At 39.9% G+C, this 24,869-nt stretch overlaps 2 protein-coding genes across 3 annotated transcripts in view; both read right to left on the bottom strand.

Moving 5' to 3' along the window:
- marchf8 (membrane-associated ring finger (C3HC4) 8) overlaps positions 1-6,437 on the bottom strand; it is a 75,276-nt gene extending 68,839 nt beyond the window's left edge. The window contains exon 1 of one of the 2 annotated variants that reach the window (XM_051377119.1): positions 6,315-6,437. The gene's annotated coding sequence lies outside the window, so the exon portion shown is untranslated. The remainder of the gene's footprint in view (positions 1-6,314) is intronic. The other variant, XM_051377109.1, reaches the window with a different exon arrangement.
- Positions 6,438-11,580: 5,143 nt separating this feature from the next.
- Positions 11,581-24,588, bottom strand: zfand4 (zinc finger, AN1-type domain 4). Its single transcript, XM_051377065.1, has 10 exons — positions 24,229-24,588; positions 21,982-22,292; positions 20,306-20,381; positions 19,507-19,574; positions 19,164-19,350; positions 18,579-18,726; positions 16,826-18,064; positions 15,897-15,951; positions 13,491-13,608; positions 11,581-12,719 (listed from the first exon to the last, which is right to left on the bottom strand). Exons 2-10 carry the CDS (start codon positions 22,163-22,165, stop codon positions 12,584-12,586), a joined length of 2,211 nt encoding a protein of 736 aa, XP_051233025.1. The 5' UTR covers positions 22,166-22,292; positions 24,229-24,588; the 3' UTR covers positions 11,581-12,583.
- Positions 24,589-24,869: the final 281 nt, after the last annotated feature.

Below are 24,869 nucleotides of genomic sequence, written 5' to 3'. Positions count from 1 at the left end.
GCACATTAGAGATTTAGAGCCAGAATTATCTTTGCTGCTGTAACAGGGGATTGTCTCTGACATGGATGAAGTATTTGATGAGATTTATTTTATGAATAAACTTAAGTAAAAATTACAAGCAGCAAACCTCCTCTGGCAATGCAAACAACACCAGCAAGAGTCTGAAATAATCAATGGGGAACAACAGAAAAGTAATAAGTAATAAAAATTAATTTCATATTCATCATGAAATGACCGTAAGGGACTCTTTCTGCTGTTGGGATCTTCTGGTTGGATTTGCAGAAATCCACATTAAGAGCAGTCAATTATATATTTACTGTTAACAAACACTCAAGTGAATTACATACGAATGTGGGACTGACAATGTTCCAAAAGAAAAACACCAACAAAGCTCCAAAAGCTGCACGCCACTTCCCTAAAATCGCATGACAATCAGTGTTTAAAATACAAAACATATAAATTCTTTTCTTTGTCTGCCCAGCCACAGTGGCTGCTGCTTGGGCCAATAACCCAGTGTTCCTTCAGTTAGTCCACACCCAACACAGTTTATTCCGTGTGTTTAAAAGCAAGAAAAAACTTTCAGGAGATGCCAATAGGATGAGCAGCTTTTCCATTATATCAATGAGACGGACAGGGGCAAAGGAAAGGTCACAGATTTTTAGCATACCATGCATACTAGATTTTAAAATGTTTTTTTCTTTACTCCAAGACAGCCTCTGAAACTTGCAACTTGCACAAAGTAGAAACCTGATGGACTGGATTAGTTAATAAATCCCATTGTACATTATGGTTAAATTAATTTACTCGGAGTTTGAACTTCATTGTTGCACATGTTGTCTTGAAAAGTCAGATTCTAGCGTGACCGGACCTTGTGATAATGGAAACTATAAAAATGTTGATTGGTATTTGTTAAGAAAAAATGTGTGACAGTTAATTTAAACATGGCCATATGAACGCGCTGGAAGACATAAACACTTCTGAAATTAGAACTTGTATCAATAAAGTTGAGGCTTTAATAAAAATTGATTTTGGGAGGCGCGTTTACTATGATGGATTACCCATCATAAAAGTTTCTGCAAGTTGATGTGTTTTACTCCAACAAAAGTAATGACAATGGACGGCTGACTGGCTTTCAGAAATCTAATCCAATATGATGTGCTGTCAAAAAATAGTTATGCAGTACAGTGTATTAGTTTAAAAACTGAGCTTCAATAAGCTTTACTCTTCAGAATAAAAGTTCATGAAAACAGTTAAGTTCAACATGCTAGGAATTATAAACTCTTCTCTAGCAGAACCTGAGTTAATTAAACAGATTAAACTTTCTTTTATTAAAGTAAAAAGGCTGCATGTTTTTCTAGGTTCCCTTTGATTGATTTGGGATTTGGAATTTCCCCATTGTGGGACAAATAAAGGAATATCTTATCTTATTGATGCTTACAAAGCTTTAACATCAAATAATGCAACCAGTCTGAATAAGTGTGAGTGACTATATATAGAACATCATGTAAACAAAACATACTGTAGTCACACTGCGACTGTGGAAAGACAAAGCATTCAGTTAAAATGAAATATACAGAGCATCTGTTCTTAATGCGGACCATTTTCATGCCTATTTCCACACCATCGAATCATTCTGCTATAGATGCCCCTGTTAAGCGATCAACACTGCTGATCAGCAAGTAATGAGTCAAGTTTGCAGTCAATGAAACACAGTAACACACAAGACCATTCCAACCCATCTGGTTAGACCAGAGCAGCAGGTAAGCACAAAACAGTGAAGTATCGTTTTGAGTAGTTTGATTGTTGATGCACATAGTAAGACCTCACACAGGATATCTGCAGCCATGTTATGTATTGTGTCTCCTTCCTCTCACCCTCTTCTTGATTCGTTGCCGTGAGCTGACAGAAACCCTGAGAGGCTGTGAAAGCCCTAATGACATCATCAACCATAGCCCACTACCTGCAGCAGTGCCATCCTACAGTCCAGTCAGCTGAGTCAGCAGCTCTGCTCGGCTGATGTATAGCAGCTGTCGAGCACTCCTCCTCTTCATCCCGTACATCACAATTTCATTGCACCCGTGCCACACACACACACACACACACACACACACACACACACACACACACACACACACACACACACACACACACACACACGTGTAAGAAATATCAATATAAACACTGTCCTGTTGTCCCATAACCAGTGTTATTTAACTACTGCCATTAGCAGTACTCCAGTGAGGATTAATTCACATGGGTGTATGATAACATCCATAGGAGGAAGTCATTAGATTGGATCAATACTCTATTCCCTACAGAAGAAGAACTGCCACAGTGGGACACAGTAGCAGTGGAGGCCAGGATTAAGTTAGTGCAGGGGAAGCAAAGAGAAATGACACCGTATGATACCTTTATTACGTTATTACATTACAGCCCAGACGCTGATACCCAGAACTAGCAGGGGACGTATTCATACGATTATGTTCCAGGATCAGATAGCAGTATGGGACAGATGTAAGGAGTCTACACAGCACTCGACTGCAGCTGCCATATGGTGGCAATTTTGTTAATATACTTTTAATTAGTTCAACCGAAGATCAATTAAAAAAGTAAAACTTGCTAAGCTGGAAGTCTAGTAAAGAGAGCTAATAACTAACATTATCATTACTTCCCTACAGTCACAGGAGTCCAGGAAATACCACATCCTGAAAAATGCAAGCACATGGGCCTGTGGACAGGGGACAGGATACGTATGAAGACTGGGTTGTGTTGGCTGGATCCATTTCCTGTTTCTTTGCAGAACTTAATCAATATCATTTTACAGATTAACCACCAGAGTGAGGAGACAGGGGGCGTCAGCAGCTGACGGAGATGCAGTGTGAGTCAGAGAACCTTGTCAGCAATTGCCATTTTGAAACAGGTTGACATTAAAAATAGAAGTTTAACTGTAAGACTAAAGAAAAAAGCTGTTTAGTTGGTAGGGCGCTTATCACAAGTGGTGTGGTTAACTGGAACATGATCACATCCCCCTAATACACAGGAAACACTGAAAAAGGAAGTGTGTGTGTTCAATTTTCTTGTTGATAAGGATAATCTACTTACTTCAATGTGACAAAAATTCAGTGTCTAGTGTTTTAGATTAACCTCATTCTTTCAAATCAATTCGCAGTTTTAAAAAAAAGAAGGTATAACTGACACACCTAGTCATTTAATTGATTATTTAATTGACAGAAAATTAATTGTTTTTCAAGAAAAAATGCCTAAAAATTCACTTGTTGCAGCTGCTTTGTCTTCTATGACGGATAGATTGAAATTTCCATTTGACATTTCATAGACCGAACAATTAGTCGAGACAATAACTGACAGATCAATCGATGAAGGGTCCTAATTATTAGCTGCAGCCCGATTATGGAACAGGCACAGAGAAAACACCACCTACAAAAGAATTATATAAAATAAAAACACAAACAAAAATTAAAAATTTTTGCTCCATGGTCTTTATAACATGCTGTATGTTATTAGTACGAACAGGCATCAGCTGTTGTACAGTTAAACTAATTAGCCAAGACAATAATGTGGACTAGGTGGGTGAACCAGAACTCAAAAGTTTTGGGCTGTTGTTAAATTGAATTTGATTGAAACCACTATAGAATAGCACAATAGGGGCTGTCAAACCCATCCGCTCCTTCATATTGTAGAGTACAGTGGGAGGAACATTTCACCATCACGACCAATTGTGTCAAACAATGACGACAGTTAATTGGCAGAAAGCTACTATCGGAGCCTTCAGATACTTTTGATTGCATTCTTTCCACCCTCCAATTACTTTTCCTCAGAACCTATCTCTGAAGGCAGAAAGTATGAGTTAATTTGCAAGCACACAATGGCACAGTCCATTAAGACTGCAGGCTCCTTCGCTTGCAGTTTGAGCAGCTTCACAGACAGTCTCAGTCGCCCTCTTCCTCCTGTTTGAATACATAATCACGGCTTTACTTTCTCATTTCTCCCTTCACTCGGTCCTGTGAGGACGACTGACGACTTCGGAGTCCGTTGACAGCTCAGGGAGCTCAAGGTCTGGAAGAGATGAGATTTCTCATCAAAGCAGAATCCTTGTTGATACCAGCAAAATCCCTCTTTGTCAGCGGGCACACAGTCGGCCCGGTCATGAGGCAAGACCAGGGCCAGGGAGAGGGAAGCAGACTGTTGTAAGTGTAAGTGTATGATGTGGTCATATGAGAGGATTTTTGCTGCAAATAACAAAGTTGGTGCAAGTACAGTCAAACTTTTGAAAGAAAGACACCTGAATATAACACTTTCCTTCCCATCTTGACTGAGAATAAATGTAAAAGTCACTTGATATATTGCTGCTATAAAAAAAAAAAAACCTTCTAACCTTGAACATTTGATATCATTCCTGTAATTTAACTAATCATATAAAGTATCTAAGCAGTCATCATGAAAACTTTGACAAGCTGGAATGAATAAAAGGCTGACTTCTCCTTTTTGCTTTTTTATTTTTTCTGTAATGTAGATTAATACTACAACTACTTCTTTATCAAAGTCAAGATGTTTGCTTTGTTCAACTCAAGTACGAAAACTAAGATTAGAGCTCCAACTGCTCGACTACAAAAAGGCCACTGTCCGTGCCCATTTCTCAAACGCTCAACTGTGTCAGAAAATTGAACAGTGTTTGTGTAGAAAAGAAGCCAATCTATATGCAGTAATCCCATGAGGAGGCGAGATTAGTTACGCAGCAGCACAACAGAGAGAATAAGCATTGTGTTATCTGCAAGTTTATGCATGCACACTCCATAGATACCAATGGGACAATGAGGCTTCTTATCACAACAAGACCTCAGTATTTCACAACACTAGCAAAGACATAACCGAAGGCTGCGGTGATGTAACGCACACAGATACAGCTGCTTTCTCGCCCTGCTGGTAAACTGAACACCACACTGGAGTCTGCATCATGGTAAAGATGGTATTTTAAGAAGCTGTCTTTGACACAAAGCCAAGACTTTGTCACCTTGGAATGAAGATGAGTTTAAAGTTTCTTCCCTCCTACTGGAAAGAAAATAAAAACCACAGCCAGCAATCTACGGGTTGGAAGTGAGAACAGAAAGCTGTAGAGTGCAGCACTTTGCTATGTCTTTAAATAAAAAAAATAAAAAAAAGATTAAAACAAACTGCAGCTGCTAGGTACCATGCCACACAGCAGGACTGGAGAGTAAGGTGGCACAGACAGAGGAAAGCTGATCTTGCAGCCAATGAGGAGACAGAGTGTAACCAGAGAGCCGCTGTAACAATTAACTGATTATTGGGTCTGATGGCAGATAAGGGTACAAACCTCACAGTTTAATCCAATTGCGGAATTGGATATGAAAGTAGAATCATATGGCTTTAGGCAGCTGTAGCCTGTGGAAGTGCAGCGGGACTATACTCTCGCTTTATTATGGTTCATAATAAGGAAACATCCGGCCGGACAGTGCGCCTCAGACCTGAAGTCTACAGTAAATGTGAAATCAGAGCAGCAAATGCTTCTGTGAGACAAAGGAAGCTGCTGAGATCACATCTGTATCCGTCCATCATCCATTAACATAGCAATCAATATCGATCCAGTGTGGTCAACTCAGAAAGGGGGAAGAGACCAGCTGCTACATCGCACTGTGACCCATGATCTTTATTCATATAATATAAAAAAAAACAGCATCCTAAGACAGCAAGGATGGAAAGAATCGTTTGATAATTCAACTGAATGCAATCACTCATATTTTCATGACCTGGTGTCCCTATAAAAATTATTCCACCGCAAACTGAGCGCTACAAAAAGGCGTAGGGGAAACTAACAAAGGCTTGTCGGACACAGTCAAAATTAGTCTGTCTCTCACACACACACACACACACACACACGCACACACACACACACACACACACGATACTGAATGAGCAAACCCGAGCAATAAATTAATTAAAAACAGCAATCTGCTGCATTCAACTGAATGTCCATACCTTAAAACCACAACCGGCTACGGTGACCGTCGCTGGGGAGGGAGGGGGGAGAGAGAGAGACCAACTCTCGGCTTCTACAGCAGCCAATTAAAAAAAAATTAAAAAGCCAAATTCTCACACATTCACATCCCAGTACAGTCCAGACGTCCGTCCGTCCGACCGACCGTCAGCCGCCTCCGGTTGGATTTAATAACGCGAAAGGCGCAGCGGAGACAGAGGAGCCTCAGTGTGGACGGACGCATAGCTGCATTGGACCAAATGTGGCTCCATAATCCATCTAAGACATAAAAGAAGACACTCACCGCTGTGTTTGGCACCGAATGACGACGCTGTGTTTATTGCATTGCCCCCGCTGAGCAGCTGTGTGTACTGGTGCGTCACACTGACTTCCGTGTTTAAGATGGAGTTAAAAAAAAAAAAAAAAAAATCCGAGAGATAATGAATTTAAAGGACAGGCGGCGCACGCGGGCGCACAGAGGGCTCTGCACTAACTGAACTGGAGAGATGAAGATGAGGATAATGAAGGTGATGAAGGTGATGGTGGTAGATATAATATCATATTTACTCATCAACCAGTAAATATCTTGAGTGAAATTTCCTGTTTTACTTGAGTTGCATCAATCACTGTTATCAACCCCACCTCCAGCAGTATGGTAGCCAAAAAGGCTCAAACAAATCTACTATACAACACCTGCAAACTACCGGTGTAGTAGTAGTGCAGTGGTTCCCAACCTGGGGTCAGGACCCCCCCACTAGGGGTCGCCAAAGCTTTAGGAGGGGTCACCAGGCCTTCTTGATTTTAAGGGGTTTAAGAAAATGTTTAAAAAAATAAATGTTGTAAGCCAATATCTCAGCATTTCGTCATTTTCTGTGAAGTAGACTAAATTTAAATTGTTCGCTTAGGTAGTATGTATGTTTGTTAGAAAAATTAAAAATTGATAATACAGAAAATATGTTTAAAAAGTTCCTAAAAAATATCAGGAAAACTCTGATCAGTTCCCATCCAAATGGCTCGTTTTACACAAACTTCTTGCAGTTATTGTGTTCACTATTTGGGTCTATTGTACAGTTTATCTGTTGTTATTGTTATGCATTGAATATAATAGGAAATATCCATCAAATATGTCACTTAGTCAGGGGTTGTCAGTTTACTAAATGATAGAAAAGGGGTCCCTTCAGGAAAAAAGTTAGGGAATTACTGTCCTAGTGGATCATTGAGCAGCTATAGTGGTAGAATAGATATTTCCCTCGGGTCACAGAGTTCATAGAGCAGAAACCAACTACAAATTAAAGCTACTGTTGCTACACATCTGCGTGAAGTGTGTACTGGCAAGCAGCTGGTTCTACTGCAGCCAAAATAATGCATTGACAAGGTTTTATGTAAAAGTTCAACATTTTTGTAATTACCTGTATTCACTTCCTGGCAGGAGGTTGAATACGTCTGTCCGTCCAATAATGTAAAGCTACAGCCAGCAGCAGTAGGTTAGCTTAGCACAAAGACTGGAAACAGGGGGAAACAGCTAGCCTGGCTCTGCCCAAAGCTATCAACAATCTACCTACCAGCACATCCTACTAATTAGTTAACTGTATCTTGTTTGTTAAATTAATACAGAAAACAAAGTATAAAAACAATAATTATATGTTTTACAGTTGTAGTTCTGTTTCTTAACTGAGCTCCAAGTTAGCTCTTCTGGCCAAGAAATTACTAGCCTATATTATGAGGATGATGTTAAACATATTTTTTTAATCATTTAATCATATTATTATAGACATTTCTTATTATTACATTAGATTTTCTATATAGATTCATTTTCAGCCCATAGAAAACTTAATAGACTATGAGACACTATGAATGGCTTGCAGTGTACATTATGACTGTCCTCTCGAGTAAATCACATGGTGTACTGTGACTTCATACCAAAAGAGCCCCTCACTCACAGTGCAGTATGTTGGGAGAAGCTCACTTATTAAACGAGGGAATGTATCCTCTGTTGACTCAAAGCCTCGGCTCTATGTCTGTGAAACCTGTCATTGTGTTTGGTCTTATTACTGATGCACAGTCCGCCACTCCGTCCTTGGGGTGGGACAACGGAGCCTCTGTGCTCTGTCTGGACAAAGTGGGCACCTCAGAAGTGAGTCTGCCAAATTGTCATGCATGTGTCTCTGTGTCAGAGAGATACAGGCTGTCTTCCTGGGTGGCATGGAAGGATAAGGATGTGCCTAATTGAATGAAACACAGCTGGCGTGTTGATAGCCACTGAAACAGTCTTTTCACCATATTTATAGAACTTTAGAAATCCAAAACAGCCACTACTTTTTTATGTTTTACAAGAAGGGAAAAGCAGACACAGAGAGAAGCTTACATTTAGGCATTTATACTGAGTTTGACTGGTGTAACCAACCAGGCCGACAAACAATTAGAATTTCTCGGGTTCAGACTAGAACAGGGTGTGTGAGGACTGGCAGGCATGAGAGCAGGAAGTTGGCATGCCAAGTCCTATAGTGTACAAGTCGCATTTTTCTAAAAAAAGGGAAGGCAGAAAATAGGGAGGACGAAAGGGTTGGTCGGTGAAAGACAAACAACAGAGGATAATGAGTTTGTCCCAGGAGGTCAGTGGTTCTGTCAGTAGGGAGTGGAGCTGACGGGGGCGAGATGGCAGAAGACTGTGTCCTTCCTCCTCTCTTACCTGGTACAGTGAACCTGTAAGACCGGTAGTGCTTGATTGTGTTGTGTTTTGATCACTTCGGCACACATGAGTCAGCATAGTAAACACTATTTCATGATCCAGAACAACACACAAGGTTGAGAGGTAATGGATTATGTTTTGATCTCAGAAAAAAGATACCTTTGGAATAAACAGGACTTCAGTTGCATTAAAATTAGGGGATATCTGTCAAACATCTGTGTAGTCTATGTTCGTCACATCCTATTGCATGCAAAATCATGCAACAGTCTAGTGATTGCAGGTGGTGATTACAGCACTACATATCTGTATATTAGAGATGATATAACTAAATGCAGCTTATATGGATTTTAGACGTTCAAGGTAGGACAGTTCAACTGTAATAGATTACTGTGGTTAATCAGTAACCTGCAATGAAATATGTTCCTTTCCAGTCTCGTACACATTTTGGTACTGAATATTTCCACTGCCACCCTCGCCGAGCAGGATTTCTTCTCCTAAAAGCTGGGTTAAAAAAAAAAGTGGAAAAAAGGGATTGTTTTTCGGTCTGGGCAAAATATAGACTTGCAGCACTTGGCAGAGTTGCAGAGCTGCAAGAGGCAAGCGGTAAACCCTGAAACAGAAAATAGAAAATAGACATTTGGTTTGTTGTGTTTGTGTTACACGCTGCACAGGAACAGTGGAAGACGGTTCCACTGAAGGAGGAGCTGAAGGAAAACCAAATCAAAAACCTGTGTATACCGCAAAAAAGGTACACTGTGTTATGAGAATGACAAGAATCCACTCTTGAAAGAGTAAAGTGATTTAGTATTGCACTTTCATAAAGTTGGGTGACTCATAAAACATAGATTTTAAAAAGAACGGTCAAACTCAAGTTAAGATAAAGCTCCAAAAAACACTGGATCCTACACTTCCCTCAGTCCCCACTCCCAGACTTGAAAATACCCACAATGTCTTTCAAACTCAACGCCCCAGTTTGTATCATTGTACTTGTTAGAAATGTGTCTCCACATAGCCACCGAGCTGAGATACCTGAGTAATGTCACTTCCCTTGTGTAACTCCATGCAACAATTTTCACAGGCTGAGTAGCGGTGGCACAGAGATGTGTGTCCTGTTTTCTGCATTGTGTTGAACCACACGCCCTAATAGTCACTATGTCAGGTGACACTCTCTTAGGCAACAGGGATGAGCAAGTTCAGCATCAGGAATCCCACATAATGGAATTTTTCATGTAATCCTCACTTGATAAAACAATCTCTGATATTGTTATCAAAGTTAAAGTGCAATGGATTATGCCAATTATATTATCTAAATAAGCTTGTATAATTAGTTCAAATGGTTGAGAGAAAACTATTCACAGCCGCGCTATGCGGCTATACTTAGGCACAGCAGTGCTTTGAGCTAAATACTAACATGCTCGCTATTGCAATGCAATTATGTTCACCATTCTAGTTTAACACAAGGTACAGCTGTATCTGATGGCAGTGTCATTAGTGTTGCAGGATAATAAACCAAAGTTAGGTTGGTATCATTTACGTTTAATATTCTAAAACCTGATAAAAAAACAAAACAAAAACTTTGCGGAATAACAACGGTACTTTCTGCTTCTGCGCTGAGGAGTTTGAAATCAGCATGATTGATTCCTTTAAAATTCATCAGATGCCTGTAAACTTCCTCCTTTTGAAAAAGATGCCCCTTCTCCATGTTGAGGTGCATTTATCCGCCAAGAGACTAAGCAGTCTCCAGCAGTATATGCTGCACAGACCAATTATCTTGGATCAAAGCCAGCCAGACAACATGAAGGAGGAAAGTGAGGATAAAAACACTGAGACGTGACTCAGGTCAGGGTTGGTCTGTTGCACAGGAACAGCATCCAAAGAGAAAGCAAAGTGAATAATGAGCATGGCCCCCACTTTTCATTTGAACCTTTCTAGTCAGTGACTCAACAGCAAAGAAAGGAAACATATTTATGTTTCTGATTAAACAAAGTGTTCTCCTCACTCTCCAGGATTAGTTTGTGTTTTGCATGTGCAACACATAAACAAACTGCAACTTTGAAGTTCTCTCCCTGACAAAATTATTAATGTGCAGACATTGCATTTGCAAATGTGAACCAGTGACAGAAGCCCCCAAGGGATCAATCCATATGTGGACATCAGAACTGGATCTGAAAGGTTTAACCATGTGGTGAATCTGAATATTGGTCTTTGTGTGGGGAAAAAACTAACATGTGATTGTATTTAAAAGAAGAAAGAGTTTTTGTGTTCCACAAGTGATATCTAACGTGAACTCATTTAACAGACAATGATATGTAGAGAATATTAACAGCTCACACATGCTTGTGTTATTGGTCAGAGATTATTATTATAATTTTTTTTAAAAAGGCACTAATAACATGCAACCTACTAAGTAAGATAAGTTAGCTGATAGTAGCCCAGTAAGATCACAAGTTCATCCCGAGATAGTGACACAGCGCTAATGAAGAAGACCTAACAAGATGTCATCCTCATCTATATTTGTCCTAACTTTGCCTTTAAATTAGGAGAGTGAGGGGCTTTAATGTGCAACAGGGTCAAAAGATTTCAGCTGGTTGCTAAGGAACTAGCCATGGGTCTGAATCAGGAGGACGGTGTACTGTGACAAGAGTGAGTCAGTGATACCAAACAAAGTTTCTTGTCCACTTCACAGTAATATGAAAACTATTAAGGGGTAGCAGCAGTCAAAGGTCAAACATTCAATGTGCAAATAATGAGGAAACGCAACAGCGAGACTTAACAATGCAGGGAAATGAGAGGAAATTACAGACTGATCTGTAAAAATAATGGGTTGATGGGAAATAGAATTAGATCAGTGTTAGATCTCGACACTTAGATGAGACATGTGCAGTATGTACGGAAAAAACTTTATTAGATCAAACCCCTGTAGATACTATAACAGCATTTAATGTTTTTGCAACAGCTGAGCAATATAAAAGACTTACAAAAGATTTTTTTTTTTTTTTATGGCAACCACCTTACTTATAGACACATCATAAATACCATAATACCCCCCGCCCCACCCCCAATCCTAATACACTTTACTTGATAGGATTACAGATTACAACTGACATTCACACCTACACACATTGCATACTTGCTATTTCAAAACCAACCTTGAATTTAAATAAGTAGTATTCATTAATAAATATTGAGTATTTCGTCAATAAGTGTGTGTACTGTTCTCTTTTAAGAAATATTTCATTAGTGATGTCGGTATGTATGTGCCCGTGTAAGAAAGATGCTTAGAGGTGTGGAATATAAAAATCTGGATGACAACATAAAAACTTCATAAAGACAAACACAGAAATTTAAGTATCCTTCCCCAGACAATAAGGAAAGTCAAATGTATAAATATGATAGTTCTAAAGTGCATCTGTCAAAGACTTGTCGAATGAAAAGTCATCAGCGGTCCTATTTTTTATTTTTTTTTTAAAAAGGCTGACAAAACTAAAAGAAGGTATGTCTGAACGTGCAGCAGATATATTTAGCAAAAACTACCTACATACATGCACAGGTTTTTTTTGTTTGTTTTGTTTTTAGGCAATGGAAAAAGAACACAGATAACAGATAAAAAGGATAAACATCTTCACATTGTCAAGAGTTGATAAGTAGTTCTGTGCCATTTCTGTCTACTCTTGTTTGTTCACACTTGGCTTTACAGAATATTTTATTTAAATTTTTAAGCAAACTTGGCTGATAAAAAAAAAAAAAAAAAAAGCACACAGTGGTGAATAAGTTCCTTCTTTCTGTTTCTTTCTGTTAGAAATAACTTTGCAGAGTCTCTACCATTCAGTCAGTTGAACCTGTAGTTCTTCTGGTTGTCCCTTTATAGGCGAGGATTGTAGCGTCTAGATCTTAGGCAGCTTGGGAGCACTGATAAGAGGGTTGGTCTCTTGCAGAAATCGGCGCCCGGCACTCTTGTAGTCGTAGGTGCAGTCGTGCATCTCTGCGTAGCGGTGGGTGGCACAGAAGTTGTTACCACACCTGAAAGATTTAAATGAACAGATATTTTGGTATTTATGCAAAAGAAAATAGAAGAAAAAAAATCTAGAAATAATACTTTATTTATAGTTTGTTCTTCCTCAGTCAGCAAATAAACACAACATTCAGTTTCTCCACCAGCAAACATCATGTGCTCAATCATCAGGCTATTCTGCTGAGTGTGAATGCACAATCACATTACTCCCTTCCTATTTTAACTCCTCCACAGCAAAGTGTTCTTAGATTGAAAGCCTCCTTTGTGTGCTTTCATATTTCTATTCCCATCAGTCCATTAGTAAAAAGAGCAACACTATTTCAGATGTCTAATTTATTTCATTTGTGAGCCCTAATGTGAGTAAATTACATTATTAATCTAAATCACCAAAGTTTAACATTTGATAAAAGTGGTATCAGCTGGTGTTTTGAACAGTCTGGTGCTCCTATTCAAGTGGCTGGTGTTAAGAGATTAGAGTTACATACTGTTGCATCAGATTCAGTGTGTATGCCCTGGACAAGGCCCGAGGGAGCCAAGTGATCCAGATTGATGTCGTAGGAAGAAACTTTGATAATGTTAATAACTTGTGGCAGAACAAGCGGTGAACAGAAACGTGTTTTCATTGGAGAGATGGCAAAGAGACAAAATGATGAACTAGGAAAAGACCACTTTCTACTAAAAGGGGTGCTTCAAGGACAAGAATGTCAAATAGGGAGAGATTAGATTTAGTCAGGCAGTGAGTGTGCGAGCGCAGGTGGAAATGCTGGAGGCGCTCATACCTGCACTCGTAGCTGGTGGCCAGGCCAGTCTTCTTGCCACAGAGGAAGCAGTGCTTGGAGCTCTTCTTCTTGCTGCCTGTGGGAGCCTTGACTGGAGGTAGGTGGTATGTTGGAGTGCCTGAGAGTAAAGGAAACATTTTCTATTTACTTTACAGGAGCAAGTGTGGAATAACTGTGTAGGCTTGTATCAGTGCCAGGAATGACTATACACACAGTCAAATCATGTAGCTTGAGACTCTGGTAAATGATACCATTTGTGTTCCTGGTGTCTGCGCACATTTTACAACCTTTTCTACTTTCTTATTTCATTGAACACAAAGGGTGTTTTCATCTCATACATTATGTCTGCTTAATGTCTGTTACCTGACACCCACAGGAAAAAAACTGCCAGAAAATAATCTTTTGAAAACAAACTGTCAAATTTGTGTTGTTTCATCTGAGGTTTCTTTGTCAGTCCTGACAACTCATTTGAAGATTGGTGTGCATTTTAACATAATTGTAGTTAATTAAACTAGGTGAACACAGTAAATTTGAGACAGTCATTTTTCAAAGGGTTAGGTAGTTGTCAGTCATTAATGCTTCCATTCAAAAAGGGGTTTCAGGAAATCTTCAGGCTTTGCCATATGAACCATTACCTTGTCGTAATTTTAGAGAATACTGTATGTCAGAAAATAAAATGTTAACTTCCTAAGTCAGAGAACACCGGTTTATGTCAGCTTGTACCCGTGATAATCGTGTCTGTGGAAGCATGCAGCTCGGCTAGGTTTGTGAGCCACAGGGATACAGAAAGATACAGATAAAACTGACAGCTCTGTGATGAAGGTACAGGAAGCTGGCTGTCAGGCAGCTGGCCGTGGGATTGGATTTTTATTTGTCTTGTGCACTTCTGCTACCATAGAGAGGGTTCAAATATATTCAAACTCAAGCACATTTTACACATTATTATAGACCTGACTTGAATTTAGTTACAGTTAATTAAAGGTTGTCCCAATTAAGTTAAGTTTTCCTTGCTCCCAATCCTAATCCCACTCATTTAATACAGAGGCTCTGATACACACAGCAGCACTGTAGAGAAAGGTACCATTTTTGTAACTTAACTATCTTAGCTTGTTTTACTTGCTGTCAGTGTTGGTATCTATATTGTAACTGCTGACTGCTTTGTTTGTGTTGCCTTGCAGCTCAATCCCCGATGACAGCGGAAAAGGTTCCAATATTTTAAATTGAGCACAATGATATACATGTGAAAGCTGGTGTAGCTGGAGCACAATGGGTTTCTATGAATAATAGATCTGCTTTCCAACCAATTAAAATATGGTTTATTTTACAAGTCTGTACTTTCCAAGAAAGTTTCCTTGAAGGAACTATGTAGTTGTTATTTATTTTATTATTATTATTATTATTATTATTATTATTATTGGGAAAATAGGTAGAAAGCACACACAATATGACTTAAACCGCACTGAATATATACTTTTCCAATTCCCATATATTTTTACAGCGCTTAAGGGCATCTACATGTTAGAATGAGAGAAATATACACCCTTGCGGTGCTTTTGTTTTAAGCTGCTAAAAAGGTGACCCCAAAAAGACCAAAAGCTGTAATTACTGACAATGGTGTCTCTAAAACTGAATAATATATGTAAATGAACAATTTCACTTCCAATGACTTCAATTAGGATTAAAAAACATAAGCTTGAGGAGTAAATCAATCTTTTTTGAATAACTCTGAACACCAGACTCAGCATAATTAGTGTCTCTATTAGATGAAATACTTTTTGGAAGTCCACTCAAATACGTTTGGCCAGAACCAAAAGATTTTCTTCCCATTTTATTTATTTATTTCACAACTCTGTGTGTAAACGCAGTTGAAAGTAGAGACTAACAGAAAAGTAATTTATGTGCAGTTGTTAGTTGGGTAGTTCAATACTGTTTGCAATCAACCTTTTGACCACCACCAATAGATTCTCAGCCTGTGGGCAGCACTGATACTGATACACATGGCCAGTAATAGAATAAAATGGAGACCCTTGACTCAGTACTTGCTATATTGATCCATGTGTATTTATCCATATTCTCTGCGAATAGTCCAAGCATATCAATGTCGGACATTGATATTTAAAATAAGTGAGTGCTTGTTTGTAGGGCCTGGCGCCTTCTGTTGTGTGTGTCACTTGTGCAGTGATAGCAATAATGAATATTTAAAACCCTTGCGGTGCTTTTGTTGTATAGCTCATACAACATGTACTGAAGGCTTTCAGAGACCCTCTCTGTATGTGACTGCTGCTTTCAGCAACTACATCTTAGTTCATCGTGACTACGATGTTTGCACTCTGCTGCATATACAGCAATTTCTTTATATACACTACTAACTAAAGAGAAGAAAGTGTGTTTGTGCGTCTCCCTTACCCATTCTCCCAAAAGAGGTCATGACTCCCCCAGCTGATGTAAGAGCGTTGGTGGCCTGAGAAAACAACAACACCACAATATTTAAGAGAAAAATCAATAGAAATTTTGCAGTGCTTTTTCTTGAGATAGATATAGTGCTGCAAAATTGCTTAAATTAGTCGCGATCACTGGTGAGATAATTGAAATTATGTAGAGTATCTTTACTAGGCTTCACTACACCCACAAAAGGTGTGTTTATGCAGCAGGATAAAAATATATTGAGAAAACTGATGTTCCTAACAGAATACCCTAATAACTTGGACTTTATGTGTATGCTGCAGATATGATTTAAAAGTTGAATGGAATTGATTTCCCACTATATCAATTAAACTTTAAATACAGTGTGTACTGTGTCACATACGGGTTAATAGTGTTTCAATGGAGAAGCAATGTGTGAATATTTTATTCTTTTATCATTACATTGTATGCTTTGCTGTAGGGCTGGGAGCTACTGTTATCACCCCATTTTATGGCTCATGATATTGTGATCGACAATTCTCATCTCTAAAATGACTGATCAGTTGAATCTCAGTGAAATTTGTCACAGCCGATATTGAAATACTTACCAATACAATATATATATTGAATCGACCAGATTGAAATCTTATCATGGGATTATGAACAATTCAGTGCACGTCATATAAAGATAATTATAGCAAAAAGAATTTCATTTCCACAACTTCTGTTTTACTTTTAAGCATCTGCTACCTTTGTGGTTTGGAACGAGACCAAGTTCTGTCAGTCACTATCACTCAAATTTAAGTGAGAGCAATTTGCAGAATACATTGTTTGAAGACTCACATACATGCTTCAAACCAAACAAATTTAGCATTAAAAACTATTCTCAAATCCAATCTCAGCAGCAAACACTGACACTTAGTGATACTCACCATGTAAGAGGATGCTGCTCGGTGCAACGGTGACATTTGTCTTATGAAATCATCCTGAAGGAGCCTGTTAGTTGGGATGGATGGCAGCCTGGAGCCAAGGCTGCCCTGTCCTGAGGCAGTGGCAGGAGGCAATGCCAGTGCAAGTCCCAGACTATCTCCAAGGCCGTCCCTGCTGTTGCTGCTGTCTGGAGCCCTTGTAGAGAGAGAAGCCAAGAGCTCAGAGTTGTTAAGGGATCCCAGTGGCTCCTTACAGGCTTGGTTGGCCATCTTAGTGATGCCCCTTGCTTCCCTCTTGGAGATAAGCTCTGGCCTCTTGCCAGGTGACTCCACTTTAACACCACAGAGGCGTGGTGGATGAGTTGATGAGGTGGTGGATGGAGGGGATTTGTTGCCTGGCTTCACTTGTGCCGAAGATTGTGCTTGAAGGTTGGACTGGAAACTGGAGAGAGTCGAATCAAAAGGCTGAGGCAGCGGTCTGGTAGAAGTGGATGGTGAGACGCAGGCTGGCAATGGAGATGGAGGGCTGATATGAAATGATGTGCCAAGCTGTGTACGATCAGCTCTGCTGGTGAGTGTATCACTCGTCCCGAGTGTCCAGGTGCTGAGTGGGGAAGGGGAGAGCGGCAGCTGGTGTGGAGCCCCAACCTCAAGGGACCGGCGACCTCCCTCTGGCTGGGTGGACACATCCAGACTCAGAGGGTCTGATAGTTCCCCAAATGGAGCTCCAGGTTGTGTTGGCACCACCAGCCCAGCAGCTTCCTCTAACAAACCCAGCCCAACTGCCTCCGCTGCAGGCTCAGCTGGGTCAAAGGTGGGTTCAGATGGCCCCCTGATACACAGAGGGGGGAGCTGAGGGTACACACAGTCCCTCATCAACCTGGTGCTGCCAATGTCCAACCGGGACACTTTGGGTGGGGGTCTGATCTTTGCAAATGGTGGGCATGTCTCCCATGGCTCCTCCTCCTGAAGCATATAACAGGAAGGTGAGGAGTAAGAAGGAGGGGGTCGTCTAGGGATAGACAAGTGGGAAGAAGTTGCAGCAGCAGAGGGCAGGGAGGGGTCTACGGATTTATTGTCTGCTATTGGAGGTAGTTGTGCATTTGCCTGCCGAGGCTGGTTGATCTGGGGGAGGGAACGAAAGAGTCGATGATGGTGTCTTGTGCTGGAAGATCCTAGAGAGCCTCCGAAAGGATGTGGGCTGACAGGGGGCCGTGGTTTTACCTTTGCTGACTTCTTCGGCTGGAGAAAAGAGACAGTTATTATACCACACTACCCTCTCAACTGAATGTACATTTTCAGTATTTGTCTCCATTCTTTAAAAATTATAAAATCATAGTGGTTATCTCATCACTTCATTTACACTGCATGTATAAGTCATTATTGAAGTAGCAACATTATAATGCAATGAAAAGCTTCATCCTCTTACAAACACATGCAAATTAGTTTTTGGTGCAGTACATCTGCATTATGCAAAATGGTTGCGGGCCACCATTTTTAGTCTATGATTATGATAAACAGGATTCTATGTGATGACAAAATTAAACATAACTAGATGTTCATTATTTTATTGACAGAAAATACAGCTATAAAAGAATCCAGCTTGAAAAACATCTGTAACATAAAGGGCATGATGCCGTGTTTAATAGCATCACTACATTTAAAAACAAAAAGGCATGAAAATGTAAATATTGTGTGGATGCCACATTTGCAGCCTGATAGGCAGTAGGTTTCTGTAATAATCATGGCTTCTAACCTTCTTGTTGAGGTTCATGTCCTCCATCTTGGCTTTGAGTAGCTTCATTTTGCTCATGGTTATAGAGTTCTCAAGGCTCTGCTGTGCAGCTGCACAGCTCTCTCCATCTTCTTCCTCCTCTGCACACACATTGTATACAGAGCCACCACTGGAAAACATGAAAAGGCAAAAACACATTAGTGATCTTAAAATCAGTTTCCTTAACAGCAGTTTGTTCAGTGGCGCTGATCACTGCAACCTTTGTCACCACAACAGACATGAATTCAGAAGGTCTGCCAACTACCTCTGAAAAATGTTAAGTACTCAATATAACACTGGCTGTGCAATTATATAATTATACTTGATGCATCATGTTTGTTCCTCATTTGTGGCTCTTTTTTCCTTGCGGCATTCCTAATAGACAGAACATGATGCGATAGTCTCTGTTTATATTTCTGATGTTACTGTTACTGCATGTTTAATGATGACCATCATGAGAAAACCTTGGTCTAATTCCTTTTATATGCGTTAATTAATAAAGACATTAATATAATGATACAATTATTTAGCTTAAAAACAACTTAAACACCATGACAATATCCCAACCTTAGAGATTCAGATAGCGGGGTCAGGGTGCCATCTCCCCTGTCGACCACTCTGAAGAAGTTTAGTTGATCGCCCTCACGATAGACCACAAACGTAACCTGCTTGTTGGACAGGCTTTTCTCCCAACCCTCCTCCTTTGCGCTCTCCATCAAGTCAGCAACCTCTTTGATAGGATCTTCCATGGTTACTGATAAAATAATAAAGGAGATTTTGTGGTTAGCAGTGTAAAAACAGCACATTTTATTTCCCTAATGTATCTGGTAATTTACTTATTATGATATAATGTAAAACTACAAATGTCCTGCTATAATGTGACTGTGCAGTTCTTTGGTATTTTCCTTACCTCTCCTGGTGTTAATTGGGCCTCCCCTCATAGCTAAGACCAGTTTCAAAGTGCAGCCCTCTGCAATGCTGCAAACACAACCAGAGTGATGATCAAAACAGCAGAATAAGTGAACAGTATTGTAACCCATTCCCCAGTGCATGAGATTCTAATGGGAGTGAAATAAATAAATAAATATCAGGATGCCACAGAATAAAGCATTTTATTCCAAATGTAAATATGCTGCAGAGGGGAGAGGCTCTGATCTGAAGTAAATAGCACTTCGAGGGTCAGGATGATTTCCAGATTAAATTAAGTGCACGACTGGGAGTTCCACTGGAACATTTGTTTCATATGAGCAGATGTTTCATTGCCTACGCTACCCCTCTGCTTCTAAAAGCATGCTGCAGTGTGATAGGCAAGCCTAGCAAGAGCTCACCAGAGGCTGTTCATGTGGAAAATTAAGTGACAAGCATTCATAACAATACCACCATCTGCAGCCAGCAGAGCACTGGAGGGTGAGGTCTGCATCTCAAACTGACAACAGTGCAGCGACGAGCTCTCTAAATATGACCAGTACGTCACTTGTCTCATCAAGCTCTACATCTCTGACTCATTTAGAACAAGTTGACTTGAATTAAGGCTGAGTCACCACCAGAGCAGAAAGGCTTTTGAAGTGCACATGCAAATTATTCTAAATGCACAGCATGTTTTTAAACATATTGCTAGTAATTGCTCTACCAAGCCTCGTTGTCTGTGTCATTTTTGCCTCTGTGTCAGTGCTCTGAAGGACAGAACGGGTCGGAAGAAATAAATTTACCCATAGTCATGCAGACAATGTTCATCATCCAGCTCCACATTGTTCCAGATAAGGTGTTGCTGGGCAACAGGGATACCTTTACAGACAGTTAGAGAGAAGGTAGGAGAGAAAACAACCAAAGTTGACAAGAGCCTGCTCATATTTCAAAGACAAAGTTCACTAATCTGACAGACAGGTAAGATGGGAACGCTACCAACAGAAGCATCCATAGAACACTAAAGATGATTCATGTCTGCCCCCTAAAGACAGAACTGCGTAATTGCTGAAAAAGGGCAAATCACAGTTGCAGATGCATTGTCAACTGAAATAGTACAAAATGATTTGATGTGCTAGTGTTATCTCAGCGTTAGTCAGCTTATCTTACAGCAAAAACTTTCAAATACATGAGGTTGGTTGGACTCCTATGTGTCTATATTTTATAAAATATTATTGAAAATAAAAAGCAACATAATAAGACTCCAGTAGAGGGATGATAACCGAATACATAGAAAGCCCCTCTAGAGGCACTTCTTGGAATGGGATTGTATGAGATGAGTGTATGCGTAGTCAGGAAGCTCTCTGAGCCCACAATGAGTGAACTCAATGACCTGGTGCTGGAGGTGAGCCAGTGTTAGTGAGTGAGCAGTGGTCCTTTCATTGCAGAGTGGTATGCTCCATCACAAACACACAGGCTTGGCTGACACACCTCCTCACACACAGAGCACAGAGAGGCCTTTCTGACCAAAACTGAAAACACCAGCAAAGAATGTTGATGTGGAAGGTCATCTTGATCTACAAAAAAGCAAGCTCAGAGGGCAACCGAAAAAAAATCTAGTTTGAATAAACGCATAATTCATTGAAATGAATTCCTACACGACCCACGTAGCCTCATCCTAAACTACACTGTAGAACGGAGTTTGCGGTGTTCATTTGTGGTGCCTCCGCTGCCACACTTGGGACACAAGCCAACAGGTGAGTCCACAGATTTTTTGGGGTAATGACATTATAAGGCAGTTGCATTTTGCAATGTCAGCAAAATGCCTGACCTTTTTCCACAATTTCCAAGATGTTTTGACTTTGGGAATCAACACGGCTCACTAGTTTCCTCCATTTTGTATAAACAAAGAACAACCATAGCAATACATGTAATGAGTAAATGTAATATTTTATGAACACCCGCTGCTGGAGCACAAGGCTGGTAGTGCTTATATATACTGAATTATACATTAGAAAAACTCATAAAAGATTGAATATTAAATTTTAAACAACAGGAAATAGTTCTAATTTCAAATAACATAACAGCTCTACTCAACACTGATCAAGTTGTTTAGTGACAATAAGTGTCTAAACTTGAGTGGTTTTTTTTTGCAAGTTACTTTAAACCTGGTAAGCAGCTCTGATCCAAGTTAACAGGAAAAACAAAAAAACTTTGGCAAGAAGTTGTGCAAAACTAACTCCACAGAGTAGTTACTAAATACAGACCAGCACACCTCAGGAGACTGAATAGATATTAAAAGGATCAAACAAATGACGGATGATGTAAATATGCAGTAGTCCTGTAATCTTCTCAGTCTATCAAACAATTGATGCAGCTTGCTGGCTCAATAAGTGCAATATCCTAACTTACAAAATATGGACACTACTCCATAACAGCAAACTAAAACATGCAAACTATACATATATAGTGAGCTTTGTACCTTCCAGACGCTGGATCTTCGCCTTGACTGAAATTACAGCTTCAAAGGGCAACACACGCAGCTCAAAACAGGTCCCTGTAAGGGTCTCTATGAAGAGCTCCATAGTGTCATAGAAAGGGAGCTTATAGTGAAAAGCTCCCACACTGTCGTCATTAAAGAAGGGTGGCTCCTTCCTGTCGGTCATCTTGGCAGTTTGGGAGAGAGACTTCAAGGGATGGTTAAATGGGGGGGCTGGCCCAAGATGAGGGAGAGAGGGACAGGCACTGCTTACTGGTTTCACGACCGTCACACATCATGCAGGATGACCACATCTGTGAGTAACAAGAAAGAAAATCACTGCCTGATTATCAGAATTTTTAAGAAGGTTTGATTAGTTTAACCATTTTTCTGCCCCTGCAATGTCTCACATTTAATGTATGTACAGCATGTGTTCCCACAGGTTGAAAATATATTTGTGATAGTCTGAAATTTGACATTTTCCAGTTGGCTCAGCATTCACAGAGCATTCAAAAGCTAAACTCTGATAGCCAAGTCAGTTTGGATTGCAGATGAATGCACAATTTTGACAGACTGAATGAAGCCATGTGTTCAACTTTTGCAGACTTTTGGGAAGCACACACAAATTCTACATATTGGAAACACTTCACAACTGTGAGCAATATTCATATAATGAATAACATAACAAGTTATTAACCTGATGGGATAGTATTTTAGGTAAAACAAACAGATGGACCAGTGGTAACAGACAAAGTTACAAAAAAATATGTCCATGTATGTAATAAAAACTGTCCTTGAGACTGTCTTGCTTGTATGTTTTAAATTGAGGAGCAAATGTTTTAGAACAAAGGCATGTATCAGTGGCAGCAGACACGTGCAAACCTCTCATAAAACATTTAGGGCAGCATTTAAGGCCCTGGCCAAAATTCAAGAAGATCAGGTGTGTCACATAAGCCCATCAGTGGTATGAGATGTCGTTTGCCTGACCACAGCCTTTGACAGATCACCTCTTGTGCCACTTCACTAACCAACATCTTACATTTAATCTGCATCAGAGGCAGGCCAGGTCGATCATACTACTCTGAAAATGGAAGACAAGTTGAATTCAACATCTGAAATAACGTTATTTAGTATAATCCAGGTCGTATATCATCTTGTCCCAGTGTTTTTTAGAATTACAGTTGTTCACAAGCTACTGTCCAGGGCCCTTAACACACTGACCATTTAAAATGGAGATCTTCCAATTAACTAGGGACTGACAGAAAGGCAAGTAACCAGACATGCACACAAATGAGGTAATGTGGTTCCAAACCTGGGGGTCACGTAAGCTTCACAAGGGGTCACAAGGCCTTCTTGATTATAAAGGGAGTAAGAAAACATATAGAATATACACAGAAGGCCTATATCTAAGCATTTCATTCATTTGTGTGTAGAAAAACTGAATTAAATAGCTATTTGAATTTAGATTATTATTTTAGTTATAAAAAAGGCACAGTGAAGACCAGAAAACAAGCTATATTTACAGAATCTTCATTCTCTGGTTGTTTGAACTTTTCAAATGCAGGGCGAGGCTGTTTATCAGAGAGCTAATAAAATAATTAAAAGAAAACACTAAATCTGTCAAAAAAGAAGAATATAGCGTATGTATGGTTGTTAAGAAGTTAAACATATATAAAAACAGATAGAATTTTTAGAAGTTTCCATGAAAATATCAAGAAAACTCATCTCTAATGCAACATTACTTTCACCATTTGTGTTCATGGAACAGTTTATTAGTTGTATACTGTTATGTATTGAAATTAATATGAAATATCCATAAAATATGTCACTTACTGAAGGGTCGTCAGTTTACTCAATAATAGAAAAGGGGTCCCCATAATGAAAAAAGGCTGGAAACCACTGACTTAACGCTTGTCATAACAGGCCATTGTCTAAAGAAAACGATCAGACTGTCAGATTTCAGGCGACACTGAGCAGACAGGTTGCCTCTAGCTACATTAAACCTCGTATAAAACTGTGTTTGAACGCACCACCTCAAGAACAGGTCAACAAAAAGAGATAAACTAGGTTCAGCTAATAGCTAGCTCCCTGACAACGGAGATGAATGGGGCTGGCAGTCGTCTCAATACAACTCCAGCGGCTAACGCTAGCAGAGAAAGGTCACACACGCAGTATTTAGACCTCCAATGTTCACAACACAGATTAAAACCTTGGTTAACGTTAGTATTTAATCGTTGAAAACCTACTTACCAGTATCTTCTGCAACAACACGGTAGTGAAGCACGTCTAGCTGACGCTGCTAACATTAGCTCTCGTTGCCATGTTAGCCAACAACTCAAACAATGGCTACCTTTCTCCGTGGCTGGCTAGCAGGCTGCTAGGCTACATTCACGGGCTTCAGTCCCGTCCCGTCCGGTGTAGCTGTCGAGGCTGACCTTGCGTTCAAAACCAAGCCGCATTTCATCACGTTCAACCCTTTAAAAAAAAAATAAAAAACTACACACGGTAGAAACGAGACTGTCGACAGATGTCGGTCGCCGTGGCCCTTGTTGGCGACATCTTCATACCTGTCAAAGGCGTCTGAACAACACCTTTGTGTGACTTCAGTTGATTGACAGGCAAAGGAACCAATTGGCGCTACGGAGGGTGAGGTGGGTGGGATCACAGACGGTCTCTGGGTGAGAGAGAGTTTCACATCCTCTCTTTGACAATCCTCCAAATTGTTAAAATAGATAAAATGTTCCCCACAGCAGTCATTATATCTGTAATTATCACAGGCTTAAAAATCCATCAAATATTATGTGGTTACATCATTGGTACAATCACTGTCTCTTACCAGTTTGTGTGGGCCAACAATTGATTCCTCTTCATCTTAAGAAGAAAAAATAAAA

This window comes from Dicentrarchus labrax, unplaced genomic scaffold, assembly GCF_905237075.1.
Source record: "Dicentrarchus labrax unplaced genomic scaffold, dlabrax2021, whole genome shotgun sequence".
NCBI lineage: Eukaryota > Metazoa > Chordata > Actinopteri > Moronidae > Dicentrarchus > Dicentrarchus labrax.
Note: the sequence above shows the minus strand (reverse complement) of the source record. Positions and strands in the feature narration are given on the sequence as shown.

Coding starts and splice junctions, on each gene's coding strand:
- zfand4 (XM_051377065.1), bottom strand. CDS start 22,165: ATGACCGACAGGAAGGAGCCACCCTTCTTTAATGACGACAGTGTGGGA. Junction 20,382..21,981: donor GAAGATCCAGCGTCTGGAAG/GTACAAAGCTCA, acceptor CTGTCTGTAAAG/GTATCCCTGTTGCCCAGCAA. Junction 12,720..13,490: donor GCCACCAGCTACGAGTGCAG/GTATGAGCGCCT, acceptor TAAATCTTTCAG/GTGTGGTAACAACTTCTGTG.